Raw genomic sequence first — 17,990 nt, 5'->3', positions numbered from 1 at the left:
AGCGCTGAGGGCTGTGGGGGAAGTGTCATCCTCAAAGACTAATTCCCGGACTTTTCAACTACGTTGAACAAAATGGCTATTTCAAAATTTTTATTGGATGTTTTTCAGGAAAGGGTGGGCGTAGGAGGGGTGTCAGTTTTCCTCCAATCACTTTCGATTATCAAAAAGGGCACTACCCCTTCGAAGTTTCGAAGTTTTCGAAGTTTCTATTACAACGCTCTCTATAAAAAACCTTATATACCCGCAGGGCATAACTTACAACTCTTGCCCTGAGGGGTGTGGGGGGGGTATCATCCTCAAAGACATAATATCCAGAACTTTCAACTACGTTAAAAAAAAATGCCTATCTCAAAATTTTGATTGGATGTGTTTGGGAATATGGTGGGTGTGAGAGGGGGGTGGGGTAGTTGCCCTCCAATCAGTTTCGACTAGCCATTAAAAAAAGGCACTAGCCCTTTCAATTTCCAATTGAAAGAGCCTTTTTTGAAGTTTTTACGGAAACATTTTCTATAAAAAACCTTATATGCCCCCAGGGCATCCTCAAAAACCTAATTTCCAGAACTTTCATCTACGTGGCTATCTCAAAATGGCTATCTCAAAATTTTGACTGGATGTGAGCGGCGAAGTGGTGGGCTTGAAAGGTGAGTTAGTTTGCCCTTCAATCACTTTCGACTATCAAAAAGGACAGTAGCCCTTTGCATTTCTTATCGAAAGAAGCCCTTTTTGAAGTCTCTACGAAAACGCTTTCTATAAAAACCTTATATGCCCCCAGGTAATATCTTACAGTCCTGAGGGCTTTGGGGGGTTTGTCTTCCTCAAAATATTCCAGAACTTTCCACTACGTTGAAGAAAAGGCCTATCTCAAAATGTGTTTGGGGAAATGGTGGGCGTAAGAGGGGGGTTAGTTGCTCTCCAATCCCTTTCGATTATTAAAAGGGCACTAGCCCTTTCAATTTCCAATCAAATTAGCTTTTTTTGAAGTTTCTACGACAACACTTTCCATAAGAACCTTATATGCCCCCAGGGTATAACTTTCAACCTTGCCCTGAGGGGGTTATCATCCTAAAAGACCTAATTTCTAGAATTTTTAACTACGGTGAACAAAATGAATATCTCAAAATTTTGATTGCATGTGTTTGGGGAAATAGTGGGCGTGGGAGGGGGGGGGGGTAGTTGCCCTCCAACTACCTTCAACTATTAAAGAGGGCCCTAGTCCTTTCAATTTCGAATTGAGTGAGCCCTTTTTGAAGTTTTACGACAGCGCTTTATATAAAAACCTTATATACCCCCAGGGCATAACTTACAAACCTTGCCCTGAGGGCAGGGTGTCCCGAGGCTCATTTTACTGGAGGGGCAATCTTCGTAAATTTGACCGAATTTTACTGAATACCAAGAAATTTAGGGGGTGGCGCGTCCCTCCCCACCCTCCCCTTCAGGACGCCCCTGCCCGAGGGCTGTAGGGGGAGTTTCATCCTCAAAGACATAATTTCCGGACCTTTCAACTACGTTGAACAAAATTTATATCTCAAAATTTTGATTGGATGTGTTTAGGGAAATGGTGGGTGTGAGACGGGGTTTAGTTGCCCTCCAATCATTTTCAACTATTAAAAAGACCACTAGCCCTTTAAATTTCCAATCGAATGAGCCCTTTTTGCAGTTTTTACGAAAACACTTTCTATAAAAACCTTATAGGCCCCCAGGGCATAACTTACAACCCTTGCCCTGAGGGCTGTGGGGGGGGGTGTCATCCTCAAAGACCTAATTTCCAGAAATTTCAACTACGTTGAACAAAATAGCTATCTCAAAATTTTGATTGTATGTGTTTGGGGAAATGATGGGCGTGAGAGGGGGGTTAGTTGCCCTCCAATCACTTTTGACTATTAAAAAGGGCAACAGCCCTTTCAATTTCCAATCAAATGAGCCCTTCTTCAAGCTTCTACGACAAAACTTTATATAAAAACCTTATATACCCCGAGGGCATAACTTATAACCCTTACTCCGAAGACTCTGGGGGGAGTGTCCTGCTCAAAGATATGCTTTCCAGAACTTTCAACTGTGTTGAAAAAAATGGTTATCTCAAAATTTTGATTGGATATGTTTGGAGAAATAATGGGCGTGGAAGGGGTGTTATTTGCCTTCCAATCGCTTTCGACTATTAAAAAGGGCTCTAGCCATTCCAATTTCCAATCGAATGAGCCCTTTTCGGAGCTTCTACGACAACACCTTCGATACGAAGTGCCCTGGTCTGGAAAAAAATACATTGTGCCCACATCGTTCTTTACTTAGGCAGCGCTATTGCGCTGCCTATGATAAATCCTGCATGTAAACAATGAGAAAACCGCATAATTTACAATCCATGCCCCGGGGCTATGGGGGCATGACATTCCTGGAATTATATCTATTAGACCTTTTGACTAGTTTGAACAAAATGACAACTACAAAACTTTGATCAGTGTTGAGAAGATGAGCACAAAAAAGACCAAGGAGGGGAAGGCTGGTAGCCCTAGAATCTCTCTCCGACGTCTCTTCAACATACCTTGAAAATTTCAGCTTGATACCCTAGTCGTGCTGTAGATTTTGCTGACATTTCCTTTTCATAACCAGCAAGCACATAGTGTTTTGGTTATGTTCGGTTTCCCATTCAATATGTCCTTAAAGTTACATCTTAATATCCTAATCCTTTTTGGAGACCCATGGTCAAACATGCCTTCTTTTCCAATAAAAATCCTATGTTAACTATGGGCAAATTGCATAGCTTATAGCCATTGCCGGAGGCTGGGAGGTGTGTCACCCCTGGAGGCATAGTTATTTGACCTTTTGAACTATTTTAAACAAAATGGCTATCTCAAAACTTTGACCTGATGAATGTGAGGAAAATGGCAGGGGAGGGGGGGGGGCTGGTTGCCCTTTGGTCACTTTTGGCTCTTAACAAGGGCACTAAGATTTTCCATTTCTAATCTAAATTTATATGACCAATGTTTACAATGGGCAACTAGCACAACTTATAGTCCTTGCCCCTGGAGGGGGGGGGGGTAATCAATTCCGGGACCATAGTTATTTGACCCACAGACTGTTTTGAACAGAATGACTATCTCAAAATTTTAATCGAAAGCATTTGGTGAAAAAGGAAGGGGGGGGGGCCTCGTTTCCCTCCGATAAATCTTGACTTTTAAGAAGGGTACTAATACTTTCGATTATAAATCGAATGAGCCTTCTTTGAAGATTTTACGACCACCCCTTCCATAAAAAGCCTTCTATGTTAAAAATAAACAAGTTGCATAGCTTACAGTCCTTGCTCTGGGGGCTGGGGGAGGGGGTTCAATCCTGCACGCATAGTTATTTGACCTTTAAACTATTTTGAACAAAATAGCTATCTAAAAATTTTGACTGGGTCTATTTTGGGAAAAGGGCGTGGAGGGGGCTATTTGCCCTCCGATCACTTTTGAATCTTAAAAAAGGCACTAGAACTTCTGATTTCCAATCGAAAGAACCCCCTCCAAAGTTTATACGACCACCCCTTCAATATGAGGTGCCTCTGGGAAAAAAATAATAAAACATTGAAGCCATGTCATTTACTCTAGGCAACGCTATAGCATTGCCTCTGATAAAACAAACGGTGGGAATTACGACATAATATTCATACTTAACCAAAATTCCTCAAAGAGACTGAACTTCTGAAAAAAAGAGCCCACTTAGTTTTTATTCAATATTTGATTTTGCGCTGTAAGATCATTAGCTAAATAAGATTTGATTTTGCGCAATTAAGAATATTAGCTAAACTGAAGCAACAGGCTAATATTTTATTTAAACACCAAAAAAGGGAAAAAGAATGACTTGTAGAACGTCTTATTTCAGACTCTGACAACCTTTGAAAAGTCTGCTTTGAAATCTCATTGCTGTTGAAATCTCATTGCTACTTAAGGAATGTTGATTTCATTTTGCTTGTGGTTTGAATCTTAATTTTGTACATAGTTATTAAAATTCTAAGCTATTCGGGAAAATTTTCAAGCTTTGTTAGTCATGTACTTCTGAGACTTCTGATTTTCTATCTTTTAACTTTTGCTAAATTATATATATTTTTTTCTGTGTTAATTATTTTATATGGCAACACTGTTTAACTTTACTCTCCTGGCATGAGCTAAAGACACTAAGCTTTCCAAATAGTCGTGTATGAAAAACAGAATGACAAACTTCTACTATACTGTTCAGCGATAGATTAAGAGCAAAGTTCTATGGTAAAATCCTAAATTTTCACTAAGTTCTGAAAGGAATACTTACCGATATCGATCAAAAGAAATGGCTGCATTTGTAATTGCTGCTCCAATTCCCGAATAAGCCCCCATGAAGCCATATATATCACAGCCCAATTTTCCCCAAATTGGTCCTTCATTGAAAGAGTTCAGGATGAAAATTGGCGTTTTCAACATCATTATAAAGTCACAAATTGCTAGGTTAATAACGAATAAATTTGACGGCGTCCGAAGTTTTTTGGACCTAAAGAAAAACGCAAAACAATGCGATGAAAGCACTTATGTCATTGAATAAGAACGGCCGACGAAATTATCTTAATGGGAAAATAAGCTTGAGTCGTGTTGAGATTTAGTCCCGAGAAACAGAATTCGTATTTTGGAAAATGACGAAAGAAAATTTGGGAATCCGGGCCTCTAGCCCCTTCGAACCTCCAAAAGTTTTTAACATTCATTAGATTGACACTTCCACCATTCAATACTTTTCCGTCTTTGTCACCTCAACATTGAGTCCCTATGCATTAAAAATCCATCACAAACTGCATAATAATACAGTAAAAACAATGCAAATCTACATAATTAATATGCAATCTAAAATTGATGAAAGCATAAAAATGCTCTGCATAAATCCGCCGCCAATAGTTGGCTACTATTAAAACAAAGTCGGATAACCTTGAATTTCCTGATTAGTAAATTCAGTCCTGACGAGATCGATAAAATTTTACAATATGCAATCAATTTTATGCTTGGTAAAACGCTTAAAAAATATTCACAACATTGTCAAATCAGAAGGCAAAAAATTAAACAACTTAAACAATATTGAAGCCTATAATGTCAGTATTTCCGATAATGATACAACCACCGTAACGTCCGTTCCAAAAAACGTATTCGGCATCTAATATGGAACTCTTTCTAACGTCAAAGTTTAACTAATCCAAATACGCACAATGCTCCGAAGTACACAAAAATCGACTACCACCCCCCTCCTCCCAGCTGCTGTACTGGTGCATTCTTTCACAGTCAAAGGAGATATTCAATTGGGAAATTTTCTTTTCAAGCTGGACCAAGCTCTTCCCAAATAGCTTGTCCAAGAACTTATGTTAAAAACAACAGCTGATGAAAAAAATATCCGCTTTCCTGAGTTTCAAATTCCTTAAAAAACCAAACATTTTGGGCGAGCCCCCGTTCCCCTTTCTATGTGGGGGGCCTCCAATTCAAATTTTAAATGACACCAGGTGTTTCCTGCGGAAAGTGTAATGGCTACTATCATTTAACATATTCAAAAGGATTGCTAATCACTTTGTGCATAATAGTTAAATCCAACAATTTACTATTTTTGAACATAAATTGTCATTTTCTGTTCTCCATTACAGTATTGAACAATGGAAGAAATCTTAATGCTTTTGCTGATGAAAATCAGAAGCTTTTTGATATTGCATTTTGAATATTAGGAAGAACCAACTCAGCAGCGTTGCTAACGCTTTGAGATAAACTGTACCAGTTTTCCAACCAAAGTTGTACCACAAGAGATTAATCTGTACCATCTGACCAGTAAGTTAAAAATTTGCCGCTCGCGTCGCTTTTCAACGCGCGCCGGCATTTATGTTTAATTGATTTCGCTGAAAACTAAGAAAAAGTTCTAGGACAAGAGCAGGAAAAATAAACCCAAGGCAGTAGCAACCTAATAGCTTGAAATATGAAAAATGCTTCTATTGAATTCCTCAGCTTAACAAAATAGCAGTCCCAAACCGCTTAAAGCATGTTAGAATAAGGTTTCAGAAAAAAATTCTGAAAGCATTCTCAAAGCTGATTGTTGGGGTTAATCCTTTCTATCAAAATTTTGGGCATTAAGGCGAATAATCGATAAATTAAGAAGGCCACTAACATAGTGTCAATAACTTATAATCCACCTATAGGATAAGTAATGAGCACCAGAAGCTACAAACAAAACATATCAGCAATCACGCCATGAAAATGGCTAACACCACAGATTCCCATGGGTCCACGGACTAGGCTACCCACCGGCGTTACGCGTTGACCCCATAATTCACTGGTCATCCTACATAAGTCATGGTTGATACTACTAATCAGGACTAAATTAGTTTAACAGAAGTATTTTGACTATATTGCACAAGAAATCAGGTTAAACCGTACAAAGGTAATAAAACTGTAACTTCCAAAAAAAAGAACATTTGGGCTAGTTGGTCATTTTATTCTGCTGTTTCTTCTTGTAGCCCAGCTTTTTCATATCCCCTTCCACAGTTTTTTCACTTTGGATACATAACCATTTTCAAGGGTGGTTTTCAATCCGTTTTGCACTGAGAAGCCCGTTCAAGGTGGTGAAACCGAGACGATTTCTAATGCTGGTTTTGTTCAGATTGACAGCTGAGAAAGTTCACGCAGTAGCAGCAGAAGTGTGTGAGAGAACAAGAAGGCTTAAAGTGAAATGCCCGAACAGAGGAAAACGCTTTGACCCATTATCATCTTTTTGCCTTTAAAGCCGAGTCCAAAACACGGCTCGATATGAGTCAATCGAAGTACCAAGCTCAAAGGAAAAGGCTAATCTCTTCCACTCTTGGATGATATCTTCCAGGTCATTGTCACTCAGTAAATTTGGAAACTGAGCCAGAAGCGGTGCCAGGTTTGGCTGATTACACTCTTCTCCCATAGCATAGCGTGGATGAACCCTATCGAATTTTCGTACCGATGAATTTCTGGAGTGGAAAAAACGCTTTCTTATCTCATCACAGAGCAAGATCAAAAATTTCCTACACTCTGTTAAACTCAACCGCACCAGATACAAATACCTTTTCTTTGGTGAAAATCACTTCCACTCGACCCCCGCAATCCACGTCCTTGACATCGACGTAGAGGTTAGTGTCTTACGGGTTTATGAGGCGGGAATCACTTTCTTTGGTGTAACTAGGAAACAAAAAGTGGGATGCTATTGTCTTGCACACTTCAGAAAAGATTTTAGACAAGATGAATCTGGGTGTTCTCTGCCTGAAATTGCTTGTTTAGGTCTTCGATATACTTCAAAATATACACCAGGAAGGCAAAGTAGGCATTGAAAACCGCTGACAGCAGATTTTGTAACATGGCACTGGCCTTCCCCGCCTTTTTGGCTTCTTTAAGACTCTCCGTAAGGAAGAATAAAGTCGAGCAATCCTATTCCTCCAAATATTGAGTTACAACAACTTATTTAGACAACCATCAAGATGTAATATGTCTAAAATGTCGATGTTCTTTCGATTCCATAAACTTTTACAATCCTAAAATCTCACTGGCCCGTTTTGGGCTGCGATAAATATAGACATATACATCCTTACAAAAATCTTCAACTTCTTTTGGCAATTGTTTGCCGGCCGCACTAACATATAGGTGAATGGAATGGCATGAGAAACCAAATAAAAAAAAATTGGGCAGTCTTCTGACAGCTTCACCTGCACACCACCTTGCTCCCCCATCATAACCGATGCATTGTCTGAGGCAAATCCTATTAGGTTTGCCTTTGGAACTCCAATTTCTTGAAAAAGTGGCTTAACTTTGGCCGGGTAAATATCTTCAGCTATTCACTGCTGAACTTCTAGAGGTTTCATAAAGGAGTTTGTAGGAAAGCAGTCTTTTCGATCAGCAGAATTCAGTTCGAGATGTTGAACAACTATAATCAGGCTCTTTTTGTTACTTAAGTCTGTGCTTTCATCAACTATCATCGGGAATTTCGGATTTTTGACGATTTCATACAGATATTCAAAACCAACTTCGCCAATAACGTCATTCACGAGATGCGAACGACTTTAAAATTTGGATTGTACAAAAAATTTGCGAATGTACCGCATTGTACCAGGACCTCTAAATTGTACCAAAAAAGGTACAATTGTACCGCGTTGGCAACGCTGAAACTCAGCCTAAGGGTCTTGCCAACTTTATCCTTGGCTTTGTTAGCATTCGATCCATCTGATATCTTTTAAACTTTGCAAAGCAATAGTAAGATTTGTCTCACTAGAATCGGGTATCCGATGCTCGAATTGCTGTTCCACATCAAGACTTTGGATAGCAGCTTGCTACTTCTAGGACCCAGAGGCATCTAAAGTTGGGGCAGCAGCTTGTTAATTCTCTTAACTTTTGAAAACCAATAAATGAAACAGGTGACAAGACAATATTTATCTGTATATAAATTCGATAATTTGAATAGAAAATAAAAGTTTTCTTTGTTTAGTTTCTTAAGTATTTTTAAAAATTATTTTTTGTTCGTTTTTAATTGACATTATTTTTATTTTTGCACGAAATATTCCTTTACAGAAATATTTGTAAAGTTTTTTCCAGGTTTTAAAAATTAATATTTTAGCTTGCTTTTTATATTTTTAACAACATTTTGTAATACACTTAAATCACAATCCTAGGGAAGTCGTTTGTGGGGGGGAGTTAATAGGTGCATTCCCCCCCCAATAATGCGGATAAGAAATTGTTAATCCCATGCCCATTGACTATCCGAATATGAACCCTTCTTGTCCCCCCCCCCCACCCAAATAAAAATTCTGGAAATTCACCTCTGCACAATCTTACATTTGGACTTAAGAGGAATGCGTAAGGGGATATTATTCAAGTAAATAGTCTGAAAACTTACATTATTTTCAGTCAAATTGCAATACACAATTTTCACGCAGTTTGAAGTACCCTGAAAGTTTTAATTTCATAGCTTTAGCCGTTCCTGAGATATTGTAAATGCTCCCGTTTGATAATCCGGATGCATATAATCATAATGTCTTTTAATCTAGTTCAGTTTCCCTTCGACATGTCCTGGAAGTTTCCACTTAATACCCTTAGCCATCCCAGAGATATTTTTAATATTTTTAATGTTTTTTTTTAATTTAGCTCAACATTCCCTGAGAGTTTCACCTTAATACCTTTGGTCTTTTCGAAAACCAGGATCAAATATTCCCCCTACACAATAATAAGACTTACAAGTAAACAAGTCACAAATAACACACTTCAAAGCCTTTGTTGCAAAGGCTATCGGGGTTATATCATCCATAGAGGGATATTTATTAGACCCTTGGACTACTATGAATAAAAAGGATATCTCAACATTTTTATCGGATGTTTCTAGGTGTTGGGGAGAGAGTGGATAAATAAAAAGGACAAAGGAGAGGAACCAGTAGCTCTCTAATGACTTCTGACCCTGAAAAAGGATCTAGACCTTTCAATTTCCAATCGAATGAGCCTTTAGCTAAGTGACCCCCTTTCCATATGAGATCGCCTGGTCAAAAGGAAAAAAAATAATATATTGAAGCCATATTGCTCTTTACTTAGGCAGCGTTATTGTACTGCCTATGAAATAAACAGAAAATTTCGATTATAAGGACAAATTGTTAGCAATTTAATGCCAGATTTGGCTTAGGTTTCTACACAATAGATATCACATCTTCATAAGATAAATATAACAGTGGACCCCAAATTTATATTTTTTTTTTCAAAATATATGGTTCTAATAGAGCTTAACGTATTAAATTTAAATATGCAATTGGAATTTTCCCCACGTGGCATAGATTCCATTTTTAGAAAATTAGTTTTGATTTGTGAAATTCGGAATTTTTTTTATAAGAAATTATATTGCCTAGAAAAGTTTCCTTCCGCATCTTTGTATCCTAGTTCAGTACAAGCAAACATTTTTAGTACTATTTTCTTATGAAAGTTCTTAAGCCGAACTGGCCAGCCATGACAAAAAACAACAAAGAAAGATAAAACCGAATGAAAAAACAACAAACGAGACTGGGAAAGATGAAAAACTGAAACAACGCGGATATTTCACCTGTATATAAACTAGGCGTCTTCAGCACAAAAGAAACAAAGACAAAAAAACAAAACAAAAGAAAATATAAACAAAAAACATCACGACCAATATTAATAAAGTACAACTGTCACAACTGATCCACATAGGGAAAAGAAGTTATTAGAGTTACTTCGATGAGAACACCAAATCAATTTACTTTTAATTTATATACCTAGTTTACATACAGGTGATATATCCGCGTTGTTTTAGTCTTTCACCTTTTCACTCTACTGACCCCAGGCTCGTTTGTTGTTTTTCCATTGAGTTTTATCTCTCTTTGTTGTTTTTTTACGGTTTTTTTTTTCATTCATTTTTTTTTATGAAACATTCAAAAAGGGAAAAGTATAAAAATGAATCCGCAAAAGTGCAAGTGTCAGATATAATCTTATTGTATTTTAATATGATAACTTGAACTATAAAATAGAAACTAGAAAATAGAACAAGAAGGCCTAATCCGCAAAACTACAAGTATCAGATAAAATCTGATCAGATTTTAATATGCTAATTTGCACAATAGAATGGAAACTAGAAAATAGAACAAGGAGGCTTAATCCGCCAGGCATTTTATCTGAAACTACAAGTTTCAGATAAAATCTGATTAGATTTTAATATGCTAATTCACACAATAAAATAGAAACTAGAAAATAGAACAAGGAGGCTCTAAAATGAAATTTTTAGTTTTTTATTTTATTGCCAAAATAAAATACTTACGCTGCAAAGATCCAAATCACGACACCATTTCCAATCAGGGATCCAGCTGCAAGAAATATATAAAGAATCCCAAGAAAGTAATGAAGAAACGGGTTAGGCGTATCAAATTGTTTCCAATGGGGATGGACATACTCTAAGTAGTCGGCTGGAGTATTCCATCCTAAGGGCTGTCGTTCATATCTGGAATTAGGAAAAGCCTAGTGAAAAAATAACAATTTCGTACTTACCAATCAGTCGATTTATAGAATGACAATCATTCACAGCGAGGTCTTGGAAAGAAGGATCTGTCTCCCAAATTATTAGTAATGACAGCTTTGAAGATAGGTTTTCAAACATTTTAGCTTACTGGTCTCGTTTTAAATAATTTTAAGTTAGCCTTAAGCTTATTGTAGAAATAATTTCGTAGCCCGCACAGCCTTCCCATTTATATTCATCTTTGTATTAGCAAGCATATTTTTTTCTAGATTTCTCCACTATCTTGCTTAAAAGTTTTACACGTGTTGTATATTTAATTAATTCACTATAATCTTAATTATAACTATTATAAAAAGAAGTGAAGTCACGTATTTATGCTCTTTTAGTGCAGTGAATCCAACAGAGCATAAGGAACTACAGAAGTCCCTGGCATATGGCCTTTCAACAGCAATTTACTTTTATAATACTTAGACAAACGGAGTAGAGTTAAGTTAGGAACCGGGATATTGAACACTAACAAAACACTAGAAAAACTGGAACACTGGAAAAAATATTATATTTTGCAAAAACAAAACGCGCATGTTCCAACTATATTTATTTAAACTATATGTAGCTCACTTAAGAAAGATTTTTGAAAAAGATGGTTTCAGTCATTATTATTATTGTTATTCATTTATTGCCCGTCAAAAAAAGGTACAACAGACGGTGTAATCACAAAAGAAAACAAAAAGAAAATAGAAGAAAAAAAAGGACACACACCCATATCGAAAATTCAAATATATGACAAAAAAAAACCAAAAAAACTCTTCATTACATACATTACATTAATACGAACAAACTATTGCGAACAAATTGACGACCAAGGATGATGAAAATTTCTTTCAAAACGGGATAGAGATTTATTAATACTAATATTTGGGACTGCAAGCTTATACAAATGGATAATTTTATGGTTTCTTGTTCAAGAAGGCAAATGTAAAATATATTTAGCAAATCTGAAGAAGATTAATCGTAGGTGCTTTTTATCTGTAACTGTAAAAGAACTTCCAGAAAGGAGCAATGTAAACCAGATGTGGAAGGGTTGTGGCGTTGTAGATGGATGCTAGAAGGTAGCGGTTAAAGCGTAGTTTGCTTTTTACGATTCCACCGTAAAAAATACTAATTTTACGCTCAACGTCAGATATCAGCAAACGACGTGTGTGGTCAATAGATGCGACAATTGGAAGGCCCTAGTGTGTAATATGGTCTGCAGGTTTGGTAAGAGAACCGTCCATATTTAGGAGAGAAGTAGAGGGGCTTCACCAATTGAAAAGGACAACTTCGTTTTTCTCATGATTAAAAGACAGTCCGATTTTTGAAAATCCAATCTTTGAGGATTTTGAAATTCTGCTCAACGCGCTGGATCTTACGGCAGATATTCATGATGTATTAATAATCAAATATAAAGGAGCAACATAAAAGCCAGAATATAGAGCATTAAAATGTTTATGGTAACCAAAAATAAAAAGAAAATGAAAGACAAAAACTTAGAAAAGAACAAAATAAGTTAAATAGTAAAAAAGAAAAAAGAGTTAACTTGGTCTTTTCCTTTATTAAAACTGCTAAAAACAAGTGGTTTGATAATTTAAAACCCTTATAGGATTGTAAAATTTTAAGAGATGGTATGCAATATAAGGAAAAACCAACTAACCTGAAATAGTCAAAAGCTGAATCGTTGGACATTTTTTTGGTCGGTCTTGATTGTTACCAGAAGCTATTATACAATAGTTGTTTCCTGAAATCGTAAAACCTCAGATGAGTTTTCCCTTAATGGAACCAGCTAGATTGACAACTAAATAAACCAATTTTAAGGGCCTAAATAAAAGATGGTATTCACTGGCGTTGCTCCGTTAGGTAGCAGACACCAAAGCTAACATTTTCATTCGTTGTTTTCTGAAATCCTAAAACCTCAGATGAGTTTTCCCTTAATGGAACCAGCTAGATTGACAACTAAATAAACAAATTTTAAGGGCCTAAATAAAAGATGGTATTCACTGGTGTTGCTCCGTTAGGTAGCAGACACCAAAGCTAACATTTTCATTCTTGGGATACCATTCTTCCTCAATGCCTGGAAACTGTCTAATTTACATCTACAGAGCATCAGCATCTTTTCATTCGTAAAGAGAGAACGATTTAGATATGCGCCATTACGAGTTGGTTGTTTTCGAATACTAATCCAATATGAAGTAGAGTTGACTTTATGGTGCAAGATAGACTTGATGTTGAACATATTACCCATGGTACTGCAATTTTTATCATCTACCATGCAGGTGAAAAATGATAATGATTAGACTGGATTAGACCGGTGATTACTATTGGGGAAGTGGCAACTTAGGTTCCTTTATATTAAAGCACCATCAACATTTATTATGGCCCATGGATCAATCAATCAATTGATTGATAATCCATCTGTTTGAAGGAGGCTAAGTGGGAACTTTCCCAATAGCAACCACCAGTCAAATCCTTAGAATTTTCTCTTTTTCAATCTGAGTGGTAAGTCAAGTGAGCTGCAAAATTAGGCCCACAAAAAATACCATGAAGTTCCTAGCAATTAACAGGATTAAATTAGGTTTCAATTAGGATTCAACTGCGAATGTGGATCTAGGTTTTATAAGGCTTATTTAGGGGGTGGGGGTGTCTATGTGATCTATGTTAAATCATAATTTGACATATGGTAGAAAATTTAAGAAAAAAAAAATCCGGATAAGAAGGGGAAAAATCATGCTTTATTTAGACTACAGTGTTTAGATTGAAAAACGACGCCATCTAAATCATTCTTAAGTAAGAGGTGATGTTTCTATAAAGGCACACCAAGCTAAAATTGACCGTCCTTCTAAGCCTAGAAATGGTGCTTCAAGAACACCTAGCTTTCGACGTTGAGCATTTTAACGAAGTCGTCTGATGCACCATCTGAAGATATGTCACGTTTTTCTATTAGTTTTGTATTGCTTCTACGTAAGTGTTGGGTTCTAATAAAGAATTCTTTAGTAATCCTTAAAATAGGCAAAATAGGAAATACTTAAATACATAGAGGGAAAATTAAGATTGTTCAAACCCGTCCTAGGAGAGCTTCACCCAGCCCCCCCTCCACCTAGGAAAATTTTGGCCTACACATTTTACTCAATTGTGATTTTACCCTCCATAAGAACATTTTTTAAACATAATTTTAAATCCCAATCCAGTTTGCTATTTACAATTATAAACAACATCAAGAAAGGTCGACTGATTAACGAGAATCTAGAAAATTTCTAGTAAACTAAAAACTATATATGCTTCCTACGCTAAGAATTACAGTATAGTTCAGCTTTGCTTAATCTCAGATTAATATCATAACGCCTGAACTAGCTTCCAAGATATCTAAATTGAAGAATACGAATGTACTTACAAGGCTTATATCCTGATCCGACTAAACTCAAATCCTGTGGTTAAAGCTTATATATTAATTCGAAGTTTGGTTATGTCATCACGGGAACTTGCGGGGTTTATAGTTTATTGCACAATATAGGCTTCATTCTGATTTTACACCGTCTTTTAAACTGGCAAATTGGATCAAAGAATCAAATTCATTTTATAAGTAGATTACTAGTAGAAATTTTCATAAATGGATTAGCTTTCCGCAGCTTAGTTTGTTAGTTTATGCACTCTCTTTTACAAAAGACAAACATTGTGAAGCCTGAAAAGATTATATATAGGAGATTTCAAGTGATTTGTCACCATTCTTTCTAGGTCATCTTTAAGTTTTGTATTTTAAACAGTTTTGTTTTTGATCATGCGAAGTTGAATCTTTTTGATTAGTAAACACATTTAAGCTGCAAAAATTCAAGAATCGTTATGCTACAAGACACAACTGTTACAAGAGAGAGGAAAACTAATAAAAAGGTAGATAGAAGGCAACGCCATTTTGGCTTGTATTAATGACAAGTCGCTTTTCCTAGGTCGTCACACTTGTGGTGGTCGTCTTTCCAGGTGGTCAACATGGAACAGCAAAACTTTGATGTCAAAATTTCCATTTGCAACTATTTCTGAAATCGAGAAAAGGAGATCTTTTCAAACTTTTAGATAAAGAACATAATTATGGAGGAAAAATTTTGGCTAAAGTAGAAACTTATCTGAAATAGATTATCATCAATATAAACAAGCAATAGCCAGTGGGTTCCTCGATCCTCATAAGAGAGTATAACCTACGATTTTTATATTTTTGATGTCTGGCTCTTTTGCTAGTCATCTATAGAAGATGATTTAGCCCCAGAGGATGTTGAAAGACTTAGAAGCGACCTCAGCGATCCACAACTAGACATGGACAAACGATTTGAAGATATTTTGAAACTGACGGTGCATGAATGGGCGAAAAGCCACCGCAAATATTGGAGGCTGATACGATTACCAGGAAGAATTTTTAGACATTAGATAGTGTAAAAAAAATAAATAATAAAAATGCTAGCCTTATATCCAAATATTTGGAAAATGATTTTCAGTTCATGGATGCCTTTCTCTGCATAAACAATTTCTACAGCTTTTATTGGTAACATTAGCATAAGAGATCCCCTTAATAATTTAATCAAATAATACAAAACTAGCCAGACTTCGGGCATATATGTTTGCAAAGCATAACCGAAAAATAGCTTTAATTAGAATAAGCTACTGTACAAACATTTATTGTTACATTCTTCAACTTACTGTCATTTTTCTTTCGAAATTCTATTAAATACAAGTCTTTCTTACTTTGTAGATGAAACTGATGGACAGTTAGAACACTTGATTACCCCTGACTTGTATCATTGGAGTCCAATGATATCGTTGGAGCCCTTGTCTGTTTCTACAAAGCTTTTATTTTATTCGCTTTTATCTGACACCTTGAAAATATAAATCCAGATTTTTCCTTTGATTTTTTTTTGCGTTGTCCTAAGTTACAGCCTGTTTTGCCTATAACGCAACCACTATACTTAGCAAAATTTTTGCGAATCAAAGCTAACCTTGCCGTTGACTGACTCGCATTTTAGAAATGGCAAAAATATCTATTATACTAGGTGTTACTTAAAAGATAAGTATGTGCCTAACATTTGATTAAAACAAGCTCAGATTTGCCATCCTGGATACTGACGACACACTTGTACTGTACAGGTTTAAATAGGACTTATACGAGCTTTTTTTTCAGGGAAAAAAGAAACAAGAAAAAAACGTCTGACAGTGGTATATCTAAGTGTCAAGAATCGAAAAAGCAGCAAGAACAAGCGGCGGAATTAGACAAAAATTTGTTTTTTGACAGAAAACCGCGGATTTTTCGTCTTCTGAGGTCACTCTTTTAAGTATATATATAGTTCCTAGTGAACGGAAAGTTCAACTTCATTATGAAGGGTGGAAAGGTGGGGAGGGGTAGACAGGCCTTATGTATAGCATTTGTATAATTTCCGTGCAGTTTATTTTAAGCGTCACTTTTCTTCTATCATATGAAAAAACTTGTGTTTGAACTGAATAATGAAAAGAAAATCTCATTGTAAACGCAGTGGGTAGAAGTGCATCAACACCCTTTTCAGAGACATGTGTTTTAAATGACAAGTCTAAAGAGAAAAACCACAGGAGGATAGGCGTGGTTTTAGGCGCATTACCATTACATTGGTAATGGGCGAACCTTCTGTTTTAACAAATCAGTAGTCTCTAAGAATGTCTTTGCCATTGAATTGAACAATAAAAAATCCATGTTTGTTCAATCCCTTCAATATCCTACGGCATATTTGACATGCCATAGATTCACTTAACATACCATGAATTTGACCATTTTCAAAACATTCAAGGTTTGAGTGTGTGTGTGTGGGGGGGGGGTACCCGAGCTTCGTTACCGAAAATGATTCTTTGCTGTCCTTAGATTATGCTTTACGTAATTCCCAAAACTCGTACGAAACTTGGCCAACCATGAAACATGGCCCCTAGAAGTTATAAAAAAAAAAAAAAAAAAAAAAGGTTTTTCCATTGAAAGTAAGGAGTGACCTCAAAACTTAAAACGAACAGAAATTATTCCGTATATTAAGGGGGCTGTCCCCTCCTCTCTTCACGCAAAAGTTTTTTAAGAACTTTTAAAAGGTTCCGATTCTAATTATACGGCTCTCGTGTTTCAGGAATCGTTCTTAAAGAATTGAGACAAAAGGTCAAACTTTACCGTAAAGAGCGGGGTATTGGTGAGGGGGCAGTCCACTTCATACACGGAATAATTTCTGTTCGTTTTAAGGTTTAATGTTGCTCCTTACTTTCAGTAGAAAAAAACTTGTCTTCTTTCATTTAATTTCTGATCGTTTTTCAATTAGACCCAGGAAATCCAACCCCTCCGTGGAACATCCTCCTACACGAAAAAAATATTCCATAGGAAGTTCCTCCCAGGTAAAATTCTTCCGCCGGAAAATTACCCCCGGACGATTCCATTCTCGGTGAAATTCCCCCACCCCATAAACTTTTCGCTTACGATTCCACCTGAAAAATACTCCTTAGCCTTCTTTCATTTGAATAAAAACTTGTTTTTATTTAATTTCTGATCCTTTTTAAGGTCACGGTTGAATCCCTCCTGTGTGGAAAATATTTCCCGGAACCCCCCCCCCCTCCAATGGAAAGTTTCTCCCGCAGGAAATTTCCCCATGGTGAGTTTCTCCTGGTGATACTTGGCCCATGAGAAATTTCTCCCGTGGGAACTCCCCACCTCCGCTTAAAAATCCCCCTGAGAAATCAAACTCCGCTGAAAATTTCCCCCGGACAGTTCCCAAAAGCATCTCCACATGTGAAATGGAGGATCACCACAGAGAAAGTAAGACAAATAAACGAATTTCGCAGACAGATTCTGGCAAATCCTCCCGTGTAAAATTTCCACTAGAAAGTTCACCCCCCAGAAACTTCTATCCCATTTGGAAAGTCTCCCCATATAAAATCCATCCCCAGAAAATCTCCTCCCCCCCCCCTGAAAAATGTCGGTATACTTCCCT

At 36.7% G+C, this 17,990-nt stretch overlaps 1 protein-coding gene across 1 annotated transcript in view; it reads right to left on the bottom strand.

Moving 5' to 3' along the window:
- The window catches only part of LOC148948596 (opsin, ultraviolet-sensitive-like), a 57,721-nt gene extending 44,114 nt beyond the window's left edge, over positions 1-13,607 (bottom strand). Inside the window, exons 1-3 of the mRNA XM_089094490.1 lie at positions 12,677-13,607; positions 10,792-10,971; positions 4,279-4,494 (exon numbers count right to left, since the gene is read on the bottom strand). Coding sequence (XP_088950616.1) covers positions 4,279-4,494; positions 10,792-10,971; positions 12,677-12,708 — 428 coding nt within the window. The 5' untranslated portion in view covers positions 12,709-13,607. The remainder of the gene's footprint in view (positions 1-4,278; positions 4,495-10,791; positions 10,972-12,676) is intronic.
- Between the last annotated feature and the right edge of the window lie 4,383 nt (positions 13,608-17,990).

This window comes from Artemia sp. Qi Xiang Cuo, chromosome 9 (genome assembly GCF_049724085.1).
Source record: "Artemia sp. Qi Xiang Cuo chromosome 9, ASM4972408v1, whole genome shotgun sequence".
Taxonomy (NCBI): Eukaryota; Metazoa; Arthropoda; class Branchiopoda; order Anostraca; family Artemiidae; genus Artemia; species Artemia sp. Qi Xiang Cuo.
This window is presented reverse-complemented; position numbering and strand designations above follow the sequence as displayed.